The sequence below is a fragment of the Triticum urartu genome, chromosome 5 (genome assembly GCF_003073215.2).
Source record: "Triticum urartu cultivar G1812 chromosome 5, Tu2.1, whole genome shotgun sequence".
Lineage (NCBI taxonomy): Eukaryota > Viridiplantae > Streptophyta > Magnoliopsida > Poales > Poaceae > Triticum > Triticum urartu.
The window spans coordinates 597693178-597706152 of NC_053026.1; the positions used below are offsets into that span (position 1 = coordinate 597693178).

The 12975-nt window shown below is 47.2% G+C and overlaps 1 protein-coding gene across 3 annotated transcripts; it reads right to left on the reverse strand.

Moving 5' to 3' along the window:
* Positions 1 to 546: 546 nt before the first annotated feature.
* On the reverse strand, positions 547 to 3994 carry LOC125506215 (DNA-binding protein EMBP-1). 3 transcript variants are annotated; one of them, XR_007282606.1, is made up of 9 exons: positions 3615 to 3994; positions 3362 to 3478; positions 3142 to 3248; positions 2998 to 3055; positions 2845 to 2896; positions 2408 to 2643; positions 1884 to 1961; positions 1007 to 1128; positions 547 to 904 (listed from the first exon to the last, which is right to left on the reverse strand). XR_007282606.1 is itself a non-coding variant. In XM_048671077.1 (9 exons), exons 1-9 carry the CDS (start codon positions 3786 to 3788, stop codon positions 782 to 784), a joined length of 1068 nt encoding a protein of 355 aa, XP_048527034.1. In that variant the 5' UTR covers positions 3789 to 3982; the 3' UTR covers positions 547 to 781. The 3 variants fall into 3 exon arrangements, 2 of the variants coding, with proteins under 2 accessions (XP_048527034.1, XP_048527033.1); XM_048671077.1 differs by having other exon boundaries at positions 1007 to 1132; positions 3362 to 3475; positions 3615 to 3982; XM_048671076.1 differs by having other exon boundaries at positions 1007 to 1132; positions 3615 to 3980.
* Between the last annotated feature and the right edge of the window lie 8981 nt (positions 3995 to 12975).

Sequence of the window (12975 nt, forward strand, 5' to 3'; positions counted from 1 at the left end):
GATTAAACTTACAGTAATTATTATGCATCATAGTAGTGTGTTTTTATGAACATATCTATCGTTGACTTATTATACGTTGCAAGTTGATTATTTTGTGTCACATATCTGTTGACTTATTTCTTTTAACTAACATGTTGCTATTATTTGTGTCTGTTCCAAATTCAGCAAACATCTGATATGTTCGTTCCGAATTGAGCAAACATCTGATGTGTATCCTTATTCTAGTAAACCCAATCCACATTTGTATTCGACAATATCCATATTCGCGTTTGCATTTGTTTTGAAAGTATGAAAATAGAAACGGTAAGTGCACTGTCCGATCCGTTTCAGCCCCTACCTCCATGTCCCAGCCGAGCGGGGAGATACCCTCGCCAGGTACCAAAGAAAGTTTTACCAGTTTTGCAATCCAATCTATTGCACTTTTAGCATGTACTAAACCACTAATGAAGCAGAGCTTCCCTAGATGATACTGAACACAGTATCACTACCACACCAGCAAGAGCTCTTCTCCCGTCCGGATGTCACTTCTTGTACTACACCAAAATATAACAAGAAATATAGTAATCTATCATACATTTATGTACACCATGTTTTACAAACAACTCATTGGCCAGCCATGACTAAGACCAAAAACCAAGTATGATTATGGAGCTTCAAAAGGGGGGTGAAACCCTATCGGGCGATGGCAGGGTTAGATAATAGGGAACTCCACCAATCTTCTTGACTTCTACTTACTGGTTGGCACTCGATCCAACCCCTCGCTGTTGCTGTTGAGCTTTTCTTATGAAGCTTTGCCGTGTCCTCCCTGATGCGGCTCGGGCGCTTCGACCTGGATGCTCAAGGTAGTCACAACGCTAGGGCCCTCTGACTGCTGCATTTTATCATCGTGACTTAGTATTTTACCCTGCATTAATCAGAAAACCACTGGTTACAGTCAGCAGTAAGATTGAGTTATGAAAATAACTTTGCCATCAAGGGCATGGACAGAGAGGGGTGTGGCATTCACCATCAGCTGTTTATTTTCTGTTTCCATGGTTTTGCAGTCCTTCTTAAGCTGGTCGAGTTCTGATCTGAGCGTGCCATTCGCTGCGGTCAGCTCACTTACCTTCTGGGCTAACTCTTCGCATTCTTGCTAGGTAGCATAAGAAGAAATCGAGATCAATTAGTATACTGTTTCAACGGTGAAATTTTATATCATCAAATAATCTTAAGTTAATTCATTTGCTGGCCTAGAAAATCGATACAGTGTTGTCTTACTTGCCTAAACTGGATATGTTTCGCTGTTCAGCTGAGTTCAGAATGTTAGATATATTACCCCCAAAAGATAATTTTAGCAACATGCAGGTAATAGGTTATAGGGACACTTGACTAAACATCCCTACTGTAATCAAGTCCAGTTAAAACAAATCAAGTATATTAGGCAGCATTGCTCAAGAAGCAGTAGAAAGTATATTCTAATTAAACTTCTAGAAGCCTGCGATGATCCCAGTTAACCAAAACTTTTAGTGATTGCATACTTCCCTACAAAGCCAACACTTAAATTTCTGAAACAATAAAGACTGGGTAATCCCATTTTAGCAATAAAAGCGAGAGAAATGCTTCCAAGATGACCAGGCCATCAGGCCAGCGGTGATTGTTTCAGACATTATGTCCAGCATAACCTATCTGGAGCATTCTCATGCGGAGAGATCCTTGTGCGGACCTAACTTAACAGTCAAACGTCCATAGTGTTGAACGTAAATTTTGTACCTATCATTTCTCTACTTCTAGTGCCACACACTCACCAGGAAATAAACAAGTGCAGGAAAGTACAAAACATTGTGTGAAGTATTTTTTTTTTCACATTCCCACTTGAGATTTTTCGTCTTTAGTACTGAGTGTACCTGTTTGCGTAATCTTGATCTCCTTGCAGACTCTCTGTTGGATTGTTTCCTTCTCTCCCTCTTCAGTTCCCGTTCATCCTACAAAAACAAAGATAAATCTTGCAGAACATTGCAAAAATTCACTCGCAGAGACATCCGGGTGGTCACGAGTGACCAGTAACTATAGATTCATATTTAATAACCAATGGTATTTGCGGGCATAAAATTTCTGACTTAGGTGCTGCTTCGGTAATATATACGTATTAGAGATTGATTGCTCGTCACGGCCTCAAGAGTATGGTTGTTATAATCATATAAGATGCAATCTGAAAGACATTTACATGCTATTTGTCACCACACTTTTATAAAAGAGGGCTAAAGTTCGCAAGTAAATGCACTATTCAATTTCCAAAATGAGAGGAAAACTACTGGTCATTCATGACAATTACCAATTTATCACGCTCTCAAAAATCATAACAGTGCAGAGGCTGGAAGTCTAGGAGAAACTTCCTTTGAAGAAACGAATTCATAAAGGAAAACTATACCATCTGAGACAGCGAAGCGTTACTCTGGGAAGAAGCTGCGGCGTTCACCTCCCCCTGCACCAAGGAGGATGGAGAAGCGCTCAAGGGATCCATCCCAATATTCAAGTTTGGTGCAGCACTGGTGAGTGCCGCCCTCCCAGGCGCCAAAACCAACAGTTTGGATGCAGACCTCTCCTTGTCTTCCAATGGCGGCTCGGTTACAGCATTCTGCACTGTGGCAGCCTGAGATGGTTCACCTGAAAATGCCAATTGTCATTCTCACATACTACCAACATAGACAAACTACTCCTTGCAGCACTCTCTTAGGGTGCAATGACACAAATCCAAGCCCACTTCTTCCTTTGTATGAAGTGTAACTGGTCCAGTCATCGTCTTTTCAAACTAACCCATCATACCTTGTATCCAAGAATTATGGTTTGTGATAACTGATAACCCACCTTCTGTTTTCGCAGCGCCGGACTTTCTCCTCTTGGCGGATGATGATGAGCCCTGGACAGATTACATAAGCACATGTGAAATTGTGGATCAACCAAAACTAACAATCAAAGATTGCTAGAAAAGCATAATTCAGACAATGCCAAACGAGGCACCTTCTGATTGGCGCCGGCGTCTCCCTTCTCCGATGACCCCTGGCTCCCGGCATCGCCACTGTGCAAGCCATATCAGTTCAGTCCACCCGGCCAACAGACAAAGAAGAACACAAATGCGAGCACAGATTAGAAACCACGCCGTACCTCCCGGAGCTGGAATTGATCTCGCCGGAAGGGACACGCCGTGTCTTCCCCACCCTCTTCCCTTTCCCCGCCGCCGACGCAGACTCGCCGGCCATGTAAGGCACCCCCTGCACAGAGCAGAACGCGGCAGACAATTAATTTCGCACACGGCCGCACAACCACGTACGGTCAGGTCCAATTTCGCCAGAAAATAAACGAGGGAGAGGAGCTCGGCATTTACCGCGGCCATGGAGGCGTGCGCGTGCGCGTAGTACGCCGCCGCGGGGTGGTGGTACATGGGGAACGGCACCGGCGCGCCGTACGCCGCCCCCGGCCCGGCCGCCACCAGGCCGTGCTGCTGCGCCCCGCCGCGAAAGAGGAAAAAAACTGATCAGAACTCAAAGCCCCGCCACCAACAAGGCAACAACGCCACCCCGCCGCCGCGGGTCTGCGGCCCGGGAGCGGCTCTAGGAGAGGAGGATCGCGTCGCGTACCTGGGCCTGCGGCGGCAGCGGCCACGCGGCGTAGGGGTGCCCGGCGGCGGAGGCGGCGGCCGCGTAGTAGGCGTGCATCGAGGCGGCCCACTCCGCGTGCGCCTGCGCGGGGGTCCCGCCCCCGGCGGCCGGCGGCCGGTCGTCGCCGGACGTCGCGGAGGAGGAGGACGCCATGGCGCGCGTGAGGGTTCGATCTGCGGAGCGGCTGCGGCCGCGGGGCGGGGTGGAGGGGGAGGATACCGCGCGGGCGGGAGCGAGGGGAGGCGGGGGGCGGTGGCTCGCCGGCTCGCCGCTTGGCTCGGGTACTGGTCCCTTTCTGGTCGCTTCGGGCGGGGCGGTGAGGTGGCCAGAGGGACGACGCGTGAGCGGGGGCGGCGCAGGGTGTCCACGTGTCGGCGGAGGTGGCACGCGGTTGGCGGTGGCCCAGTTCAAGTCCGGTTCAAATTTTCGTCCGACTGCGACGGTTCACAAGAACTTGGCTACCAATTTTTTTTTTAAAACCTCCACTCTCCGGATTTTATTCATTCAGCGGTAGCAAATCCGAGTGCACAACGCAACTCAGAAAGCTAGGGATTACATTAGAGTATGTAGCAACATTCTCTACAACTAAAGCTTCTTTAGCACAAATATGAGCAACAGAGTTAACTAGACGGCTAGCATAACGAAGCTGAAATCCCTGAAAAAACGGCAACTCCTCCTGCATCTCTTGGAAGATATGGAATCCCTTCGATTTGCCTCTCAGCCTACCTTCCCATAGCTGAACAACATTGAGGCAATCTATCTCGACTATCACATTCTGATAGTTCTTCTCCCTCGCAAGCAAAGTAGCATCTCTGCAAGCCAAAATCTCCAGTGTCAGGGGATCAACCACCCCTTGGTAGCCAGTGCACCGCGACACTAGTAGTATGCCTTCGCTGTTACGAGCAACTACGCCGGTGCCACCTTTTGCACTAGCCGTGTCGACTGCACCGTCGACATTCATCTTGACAACCCCGGTCATCGGCGCCTCCCATCGCTGCTGCTCATTTACAGCAGGTGTATGTGTCTTGGGGGGAAGCTCCAGCGTCCCCACAATTTCAGCAATAATCTACATGGACCGCTTTGGTTGATATCTTTCTTCATGATGAGTGAACCTGTTCCGGCTGCTCCAAATAGCCCACATCACCGTAATGCCAATAGCTGCATCTTTCTTTGGCACCCAGCTAGCATCGAGCAAGTCAGTAGCCCAAGTGTGTGGATGGAGTCGGGGCATCTTTATAGCAAATACAGTTTGTGCCTCCATCCAAAATAACTTGGCATGATCACATGTTATCAAACAGTGATGGTGAAAGTGCGTTATATCGACTAGAGGGGGGTGAATAGGCGATTTTTATGAAAGTCTTCAAAACGTGGAAGTTATGAAGACAAATGATAGAAATAAACCTATTACCCTCTGCAGCGGAAGGTAGACTACACTAGGCAAGCCATAGTCAAGTATTCAATAGAGTGATAGCACAATGACTAATAGCAGTAATGTAGTAAGGATCAGGTAGGAAGATATTATGAAGCCAAACCGAACACGCAGTTACTCGGTGAAGATAAAAGATAGTGCAATCATACAATGACTTCACAAGGAGTAACAGTACGTAAAGAGAAAGGAAGGATGAAACCAGTGACTCGTTGAAGACAATGTTGTGTTGGACCAGTTCCAGTTGCTGTGACAACTGTACGTCTGGTTAGGGCGGCTAGGTATTTAAACCTGAGGACACACAGTCCCGGACACCCAGTCCTGAACACGCAGCTCAGGACACCCAGTCCTCACCGTATTCTCCTTGAGCTAAGGTCACACAGACCTTGCCCAATCACTCTGGTAAGTCTTCAAGGTAGACTCCCAAACCTTCACAGACTTCGTTCACCGGCAATCCACAATGTCTCTTGGATGCTCAGAACGCGACGCCTAACCGGCTGGAGGATTCACAGTCCTCAAATATAATAAGTCTTCAGATCACACAGACAAGAAGACTTAAGTGATGCCTAATTCTCTTTGGCTTTGGGTGGTTAGGGCTTTATCCTCGCTAGGAATTCTCTCTCAAATGCTTCGAGGTGGGTTGCTCTCAAACGACAAAAGCCGTACACTAACTCTGAGCAGCCAACCGTTTATGGTTGTAGGGGGTGGGCTATTTATAGCCACTAGGCAACCCGGCCTGATTTGTCCGAAATGACCCTGGGTCACTAAGGAACTGACACGTGTTCCAACGGTCAGATTTCAAACTCACACGACAACTTTACTTGGGCTACAAGCAAAGCTGACTTGTCCGACTCTGGACAAGATTCTCTCTCATAGTCTTCACTCGAAGACATAGGTTTTGTTTAAGCATCACTTCAGTCATTCTGAATGGTTCTCTTGGACCCCACTTAACAGTACGGTGGTTCCTATGACTCAACAAGGAAGAGGAAAAAGAGCTACGAAAGATCTAAGTCTTCGAGCTCCACAGGCTTCATGCGATGTCTTCTCTTGTCATAGTCTTCAATGTGAATATCTTCATATACCACCTTTGACATCAATATCTTGATACATTTTTAGGGGTCATCTCTGGTAAGAAAACCGAATCAATGAGGGACTTATACCTGTGTTATCCTGCAATTCTCACAAACACATTAGTCCCTCAACTAGGTTTGTCGTCAATACTCCAGAACCAACTAGGGGTGGCACTAGATGCACTTACAATCTCCCCCTTTTTGGTGATTGATGACAAATTAATTAAAGTTTTCAACAGGGAATATAATATGTGAAATTGTAAAGGATAAGGAATTGTCTTCATAAGTTGCAAGGGCTCCCCCTGAAGATGTGCATATAAGTAATTTGCTTTTGGAATGCAAATGCACATGGCAGGTTGTGCTTGTGGAGATCCTCTTCAACTTATGATGACAATCCACTATGCATGTGAAGGGATGTGAAGATAATGACATGCATAATGGAAAATGAACGTCTGCAAAATGATCTAAGTGCGGAATTTATCGTCGCACATGCGGAATTTATCATCGCATCACAAAATGGCAAATAGGTAGCAGACGACCATCGAGTTTAAGTGTTACAACTCAAAGAACCAAATGTATCAAAACGAGAGTTGTAAACACGAAGCAAAATATAAAGCACCCGCCCATATAGACCCGCTTGAAGACTATCAAACTCATATGCTTCTCCCCCTTTTGTCAGTAAAGACCAAAAAGGTTTGAAGACATAGAGCATCTACTCGTTCCCATGAAGAGTAGGTGAAGCAGCAGGGTCGTTGCTGGTGTTTGGCGGTGCAGAAGAGCTTGGAGCAGAGTCGAAGCGTGCTGAAGGAGGTGGCGGTGAAGTAGCATCGTCTTCATCCTCGATCACTCTGGCATTCACAGTTGCAGCAGAGGAAGAGAACTCAGAGTCTTCAAGAGATGGAGTTCGTCGCAGCACTGCCCTTCGAGGAGGTGTGGAGTCAAACTTGAAGTGCTCAGAGAAGCCATCCTCTTGAAGATCATCTTCAGAACACATCAGCGTCAGCCCTTTCCATGTGCGGCGAGAGGTTTCATGGGCAACAAAAGCATTCTTGGTGGCAAGATTGTGAATGCGATTGACATCCACCAAGAGGCTTTGCATTTGACGCTTCAGCCAGTCATGATGCCTATCCTGTTTCTGATGAAGAGCCACAAGAAGCTCTCGGTCATTGAGAACACGAGTGCACTTCTTGGGTCGTGGAGCAGTTGTACTGTTAGTGGCTTCAGTGAGAGCAGGATGCGGTGCACGTGTAGTGCCAGCCAAAGGAGACACACGAGCGACTGCTTCAACTCCTTCAATGTTCTGAGAAAAATTCTGATGCTCTACATTCTGAAGACTTAGAGGTTCCTTGGCAGGCTCAGGATAGATGGCTTCAATAGACATATCCACATCAGGCAGAAAAATCCGATGATTGCGAGCAGATGGCTGATATGAGATAGTGGAGTGAAGTTTGATCAGCCGCATGACCCATGGGGCGTAGAACTTCAAGCCAAACAGATCAGAGCCTGATGCAGCAAGTTGGCGAATGAAGAAGTCATGTGCATTGAAGCATTTTCCATGAAAAATATAGAAGACCAAAGTCTTCGTTGCACCTTCCAGCTTGGCATATGGAGAGTGCCCTTTGATGGGCCAGAGAGTTCGCCTTATGATGTGATAAATAGTCCTTGGCAGATACTCTAGGTCTTCAACAAAGAACTCTTTGGGATATGCAGCATCTTGGGGTAATGGCTTCATCATACTGAGCATCTGACTCATGTTAGGTTCAGGCCTCTGAAAGATGCTCTCCACAGCTTCACTGTGAAGTTGACAGCCAGATTCGTAGAGATCGCCGGGAGTGGGCAGACCAGTGAGCTCAATGATGTCAAAGGCTTTGGCTTCGTGATGAACGTTTCCTGTCATCCACTCCAGGACCCAAGTCTTCGGGTCTCTGTTATACCCGCGGATGTGAAGTGTGGCATAAAATTGGAGCAGCAACTCTTCATTCCAATGCTCTTGGTCAGTGACGAATGGCAGCAATCCAACTTCTTTGAAGCAATTCAGAGCTTCTTCCAGATAGGGCAGACCAGCTATTGCTTCAATGTCAAGACGCTTGTGTGGGAAGATGCGACCTTGATTGTAGAGAATGCAAGAGTAATAGCTTCGCCGCGAATAGCTCCAGAACCGATCAGATGATATTCTTTCCCTTGAGTAGGGGTTCCTGGAGCTATTGAAGAATGTGTTGTCTGCTCTGAAGCCATTGATATTGAAGGATCCAGGTGCTGATGCAGGACCTGGGAACCTGGGCAATCTTGGGATTGGCTTCTGTACCTGAGGCATGTGCTCAACATGATAGTCGAACTGAGGACTGGCGGCAGGCGCAGGAACAGAAGCAGTGGGATCAGTGGCTTCGCTGACTTCTGATGCTTTTTTTGGGGAGGGCTCCACATTAGTTTCAGCCATGACAGCGTCAGTGGCTTCATTGGTGTTGGTGGTGGCAGCCTCAAGATTTTCAACCTCCACTGGACGAGCTGGAGGGTCGGTCACAATCACGTTCTCCTCGAGAACCGCTTCTTGGTGGGACAGGGGAGTAGCAGCTTGTGGGACTTCTTCTTCATCGGCTGATGCAGCCGGAATGTCTTCAGCAGTTTCAGCTTCAGACGCAGAGACTGGAGGCCTTGGTCCTTTGCGAAGCCTGCGCAACGCAGGCGACGCATGTGTAGTTGGAGTTGGCTGGGCCTCAAAGTCTTCTTCCTCTTGTGGGCGATCAACCCATGAAGCATCCTGAGCAATTGGCGTCAGAGGACGACCAGTGCTGATGAGTTCGTTGTGCTCGAGCTGAGGAAGGACTGCACCATCTTCTACATGGTCATGGTGACCAATGTCTTCAGCAGCGATGGGGTCAGCTGCTGAAAAGTCTTCAGCTTCATGAGCCTCTGTGAAAGCAGGCTCATGGATTGTCAGTTGGCGTTCAACGTCAGGACGAACCATGGAAATGGGTTCAACAATCAAAGGCTCTGTGGGAGCAGCCCGTTCTTTCTTCGTCTTCCTCTTCTTCTTGGAGGGGGCAGTAGGAGAGGCTTCAGGATATTTCCTCTTCCGGGCTTCAGCCTCAGCAGTCCTCGTCTTCTTCAGCTCTGAAGCAGTTGACTGGCTTTTTGGCTTCGAACCAGTTATTCTAGTTGGGAAGACAATGGGATCTGCTTCCTGCCTTGGTGCGTCGGGTTCAGCCGTAGCGGGCTTCTTCTTCTTCTTTGCAGCTATTCTGGGGTCGATGCCAGGACGCCCAAGGGCCTTGCGCTTCTCAGCCTCATTGTAGGCTTGCACACATCTATCAGTCAGAACCTTCATGCGCTCACGAGAACCCTGAGCTTCTGCACGTTTCTTGAGAAAGGCTTCCTTGAGCTCGTGCAGCATAATCTTGAATTTCTTCACCTCTTGCACGCTGAGCTTGGCCATATGCTTCTTTAACTGAGCCTTTTCATAGTCAATCTTTTGCTTCAGTTCGACGATGCGCTGAGCGAGAGCTAGCTCTGAAGCAATGGCGCCATGGAAGGCGACACTGAGGCCAATGGGTAGCTGCAGATCTTCGAAGCTGATGTTTGGCGTGTCAAACCACTCATCAATGAAGTTGTGGATGATTGTCACGTCAAAGAGAGGCAGATCATTGAAGATTTCTGCTTCTTCTTTGCTCTTGATGAGTTGCTCAAGAGCGTCATCTGCAAGATCTTCATCACCTGACAGATCAATGGCATCATTGCGCAGAATGGCAGCAGCTGTTAGCTTTTGGCCGGTGTGTGGCAGAGGCATCTTGACCGTCTGGGGCTTGGAGATGCATGACAAATCTTCAGACTGCACACTGTCTTCAGGAGGTGCAGTTGCTAGTGGCTTTGCCCGTGAGATTTTTGGAGCAGAAGCAGGCTTTGAAGCTTTAGGCTGCTTCTTTGGCTTCGGCGCTTCATCTGATTCAGCGTCATCTGCAGGCTCATCCACGACTGTCCCTTGAACCAAGATATGGGTGATGAGACCTTCAAGGTTGTAGAAAGGACCGACGACATTGGGTTCTGCATCACGTGTGCCGTCAGCCCTTGGAGCAGAAGGACCAGGGTTGAAGTCTAGTCCCAATGTCTTCTTGTTCTGCTTTGCTGAGTTCTGGGCAAACTGAAAGTTGCGCTTGAACATAATGTCGTCAAGACACCATAGCAGGGACGATGGGTCAGCATTCGCAGGCTGTGGTCCATGGACCATGCAGGGATAGCAATGGCTTCATCTCTGGTCCTGGATTGAAGATTTTTATAGAGGATGTCTCCCCATGGTCGTTTGATAGCATTCTTTTCAGCATATTCCTTGGTCACAAATCTGTACTTGAACCACTGTTCTACCCAATAGCGTCGAATCCATTGGATTCGCGTCTTGCGCTGATTGTAATCCTCTTCAGGATCTGTCTTGTACAGCTCTGAGAGGTCATCGGGCAGATCTCTTGATGTTTCTCCACGACGCTTTCTGCCACCCTTCCTTACTGATTTCTCTGAAGCCATGAACTTTAAACTGAAAGGCTTCAATATGTTCAGAGGCTTCAAAGGTTTTCGCTTGTTGGACAAACAGGAACTGGCTTCGGGAGAATTTATATGATGCTGTAAGAATTCTGCAAATGAATGCAGACTATGAGAACCAAGGGATTCTCCCACGGACATGTACCTGTGACAGCATTAAGGTGCGAGGGAAGGGGAAGAGGTCATATGCATTCTCAGAAGATTTTGAAAATAAATCAGTTTAGAAGACATTGACCTCATCGTGCAAAGACATTCACTCATAGACAAGGAGTTGGTTCCAGATTTGTACAAATCCATGGATCAGTACAAGTGAGGAATCTAACTACTTTGTGAAGCATAAGTGAATATACTAGGCATGTTATGAGATGCAGTATGAAAGAGATCCAACTTGTGTGAACAGAAACTGCTTGTGGTAGAAAGTGATAAAGCTATAAGATCAAAGAGGCCGTAAAAGGAGGTTTTATTTACCACACGAAGAACTGCTAGACGGAATGGAAGAGGAGGCCGAACAGTTCGATCGTCCGTGTCCTAACTTGGTGACGGAGGACACCTACGGCGACGGCGGAGAAGACGATGTCCGCGGTCGGCGTGAAGACGGCGTCGGAGAGGTTGCGACAGCGAAGCGCTTCGTCGTCGGCGTCGTCGAGGGCTAGCGGTGGCGCTAGGGTTCGTGCGAGAGTGGAAGAAGAGATAATGACTGTTGTGAGGTGTGTATTTATAGGTACATGGGCTGCACCGCGTTATTACACAGGTGCCCCTAGCGATTTGCATCTGAGAAACACGTGGCCATCATGCAGCATATTGGGGTTTGTTCCACGTCCCACGCACGTCTGGATTGTCGGGTGGTCATTCCCACTTCTTCGGGTTTCAGGTGGAGGAATGAGCATTGAAAACGGACTTAATGGTTGTATCTGTATCTTCTGCTGACAAGGACGTAGAGAAGACATTCGACAGTTTTCAATAGAATGCATATGATTAGGAGAGATAGAGTTTGAGATAGAAAGCATAGAGAGGTTAGGGTCCGATCACATTCACTTAGTTCAAAAGATTCAACAAGAAGACATAGCTATAAGTGAATGATGTAGAGGACAGAACACCAGTACATATATATATATATATATATTCGACATAATGAAAATAATCATGAAGACAAGTTGAGATTGGAGCCAAACCAAATGTGAAGACATAGCAAATGTAACGCCATGAGTGAAACACTTCAAACAGAACATTTGGTGGTGGCGTTACCCACCGTATAGGAAGTATTAGACCCAGACACGGCGCACAATTATCGTGGCGCTCCGAAGTCAAATTCCACATTAATGTATTCACACTTAGAATGTATGTCTTCATTGATTGAAGATATACTTTACTTCGTGTGTTGCACATCTAAGTCATCAATATGCATAAGTGTTAGGATGTGTGCCTGATCACAGGACATTTGAGGATTCCAGGATATTTAGCTCACACCGTAACTTGCAAAATCTCTTCTCATCCAAGGGCTTGGTGAAGATATCTGCCCATTGCTCTTCAGTGTTGACGTGTATGATATCAATATCTTCCTTCACAACATGATCTCTGAGAAAGTGATGACGAATCTCAATGTGCTTTGTCTTCGAGTGCTGAACTGGGTTGTTGGCAATCTTGATGGCGCTTTCGTTGTCGCAGTAGAGTGGCACTTGCTTCAGATGAATGCCATAGTCCTTGAGTGTTTGCTTCATCCACAGAAGCTGAGCGCAGCAAGATCCAGCAGCAATGTATTCAGATTCAACAGTGGAGAGAGATACACAGTTCTGCTTCTTTGAAGACCAACATACAAGTGATCGTCCCAGAAAATGACATGTGCCTGATGTAGACTTGCGATCCACCTTGTCACCAGTATAATCAGTATCCGAGAATCCAACCAGATCAAACTCTGAGCCCTTTGGATACCATAATCCTAGAGTTGGGGTGTGAGCCAAATATCGAAGAATTCGCTTCACAGCTAAGTGATGCGACTCCTTTGGTGCTGCTTGAAATCGAGCACACATGCAAACACTAAGCATAATATCTGGCCTAGATGCACATAGATAAAGCAAAGAACCAATCATGGAGCGGTATACCTTTTGATCGAACTCTTTACCATTGTCGTCAGGACCCAGATGATGCTTGGCTGGCATTGGCGTCGTGAAGCCTTTGCAGTCTTGCATACCAAACTTCTTCAGACAATCTTTGAAATACTTTTCTTGAGATATGAAGATGCCGTTGCGTTGCTGTCGTATTTGAAGACCGAGAAAGAACTTCAGCTCTCCCATCATGGACATCTGATATTGCTCTTGCA

Coding starts and splice junctions, on each gene's coding strand:
- LOC125506215 (XM_048671076.1), bottom strand. CDS start 3,788: ATGGCGTCCTCCTCCTCCGCGACGTCCGGCGACGACCGGCCGCCGGCC. Junction 3,249..3,361: donor CGCACGCCTCCATGGCCGCG/GTAAATGCCGAG, acceptor TGCTCTGTGCAG/GGGGTGCCTTACATGGCCGG. Junction 2,644..2,844: donor CGGCGCTGCGAAAACAGAAG/GTGGGTTATCAG, acceptor TGGCATTTTCAG/GTGAACCATCTCAGGCTGCC.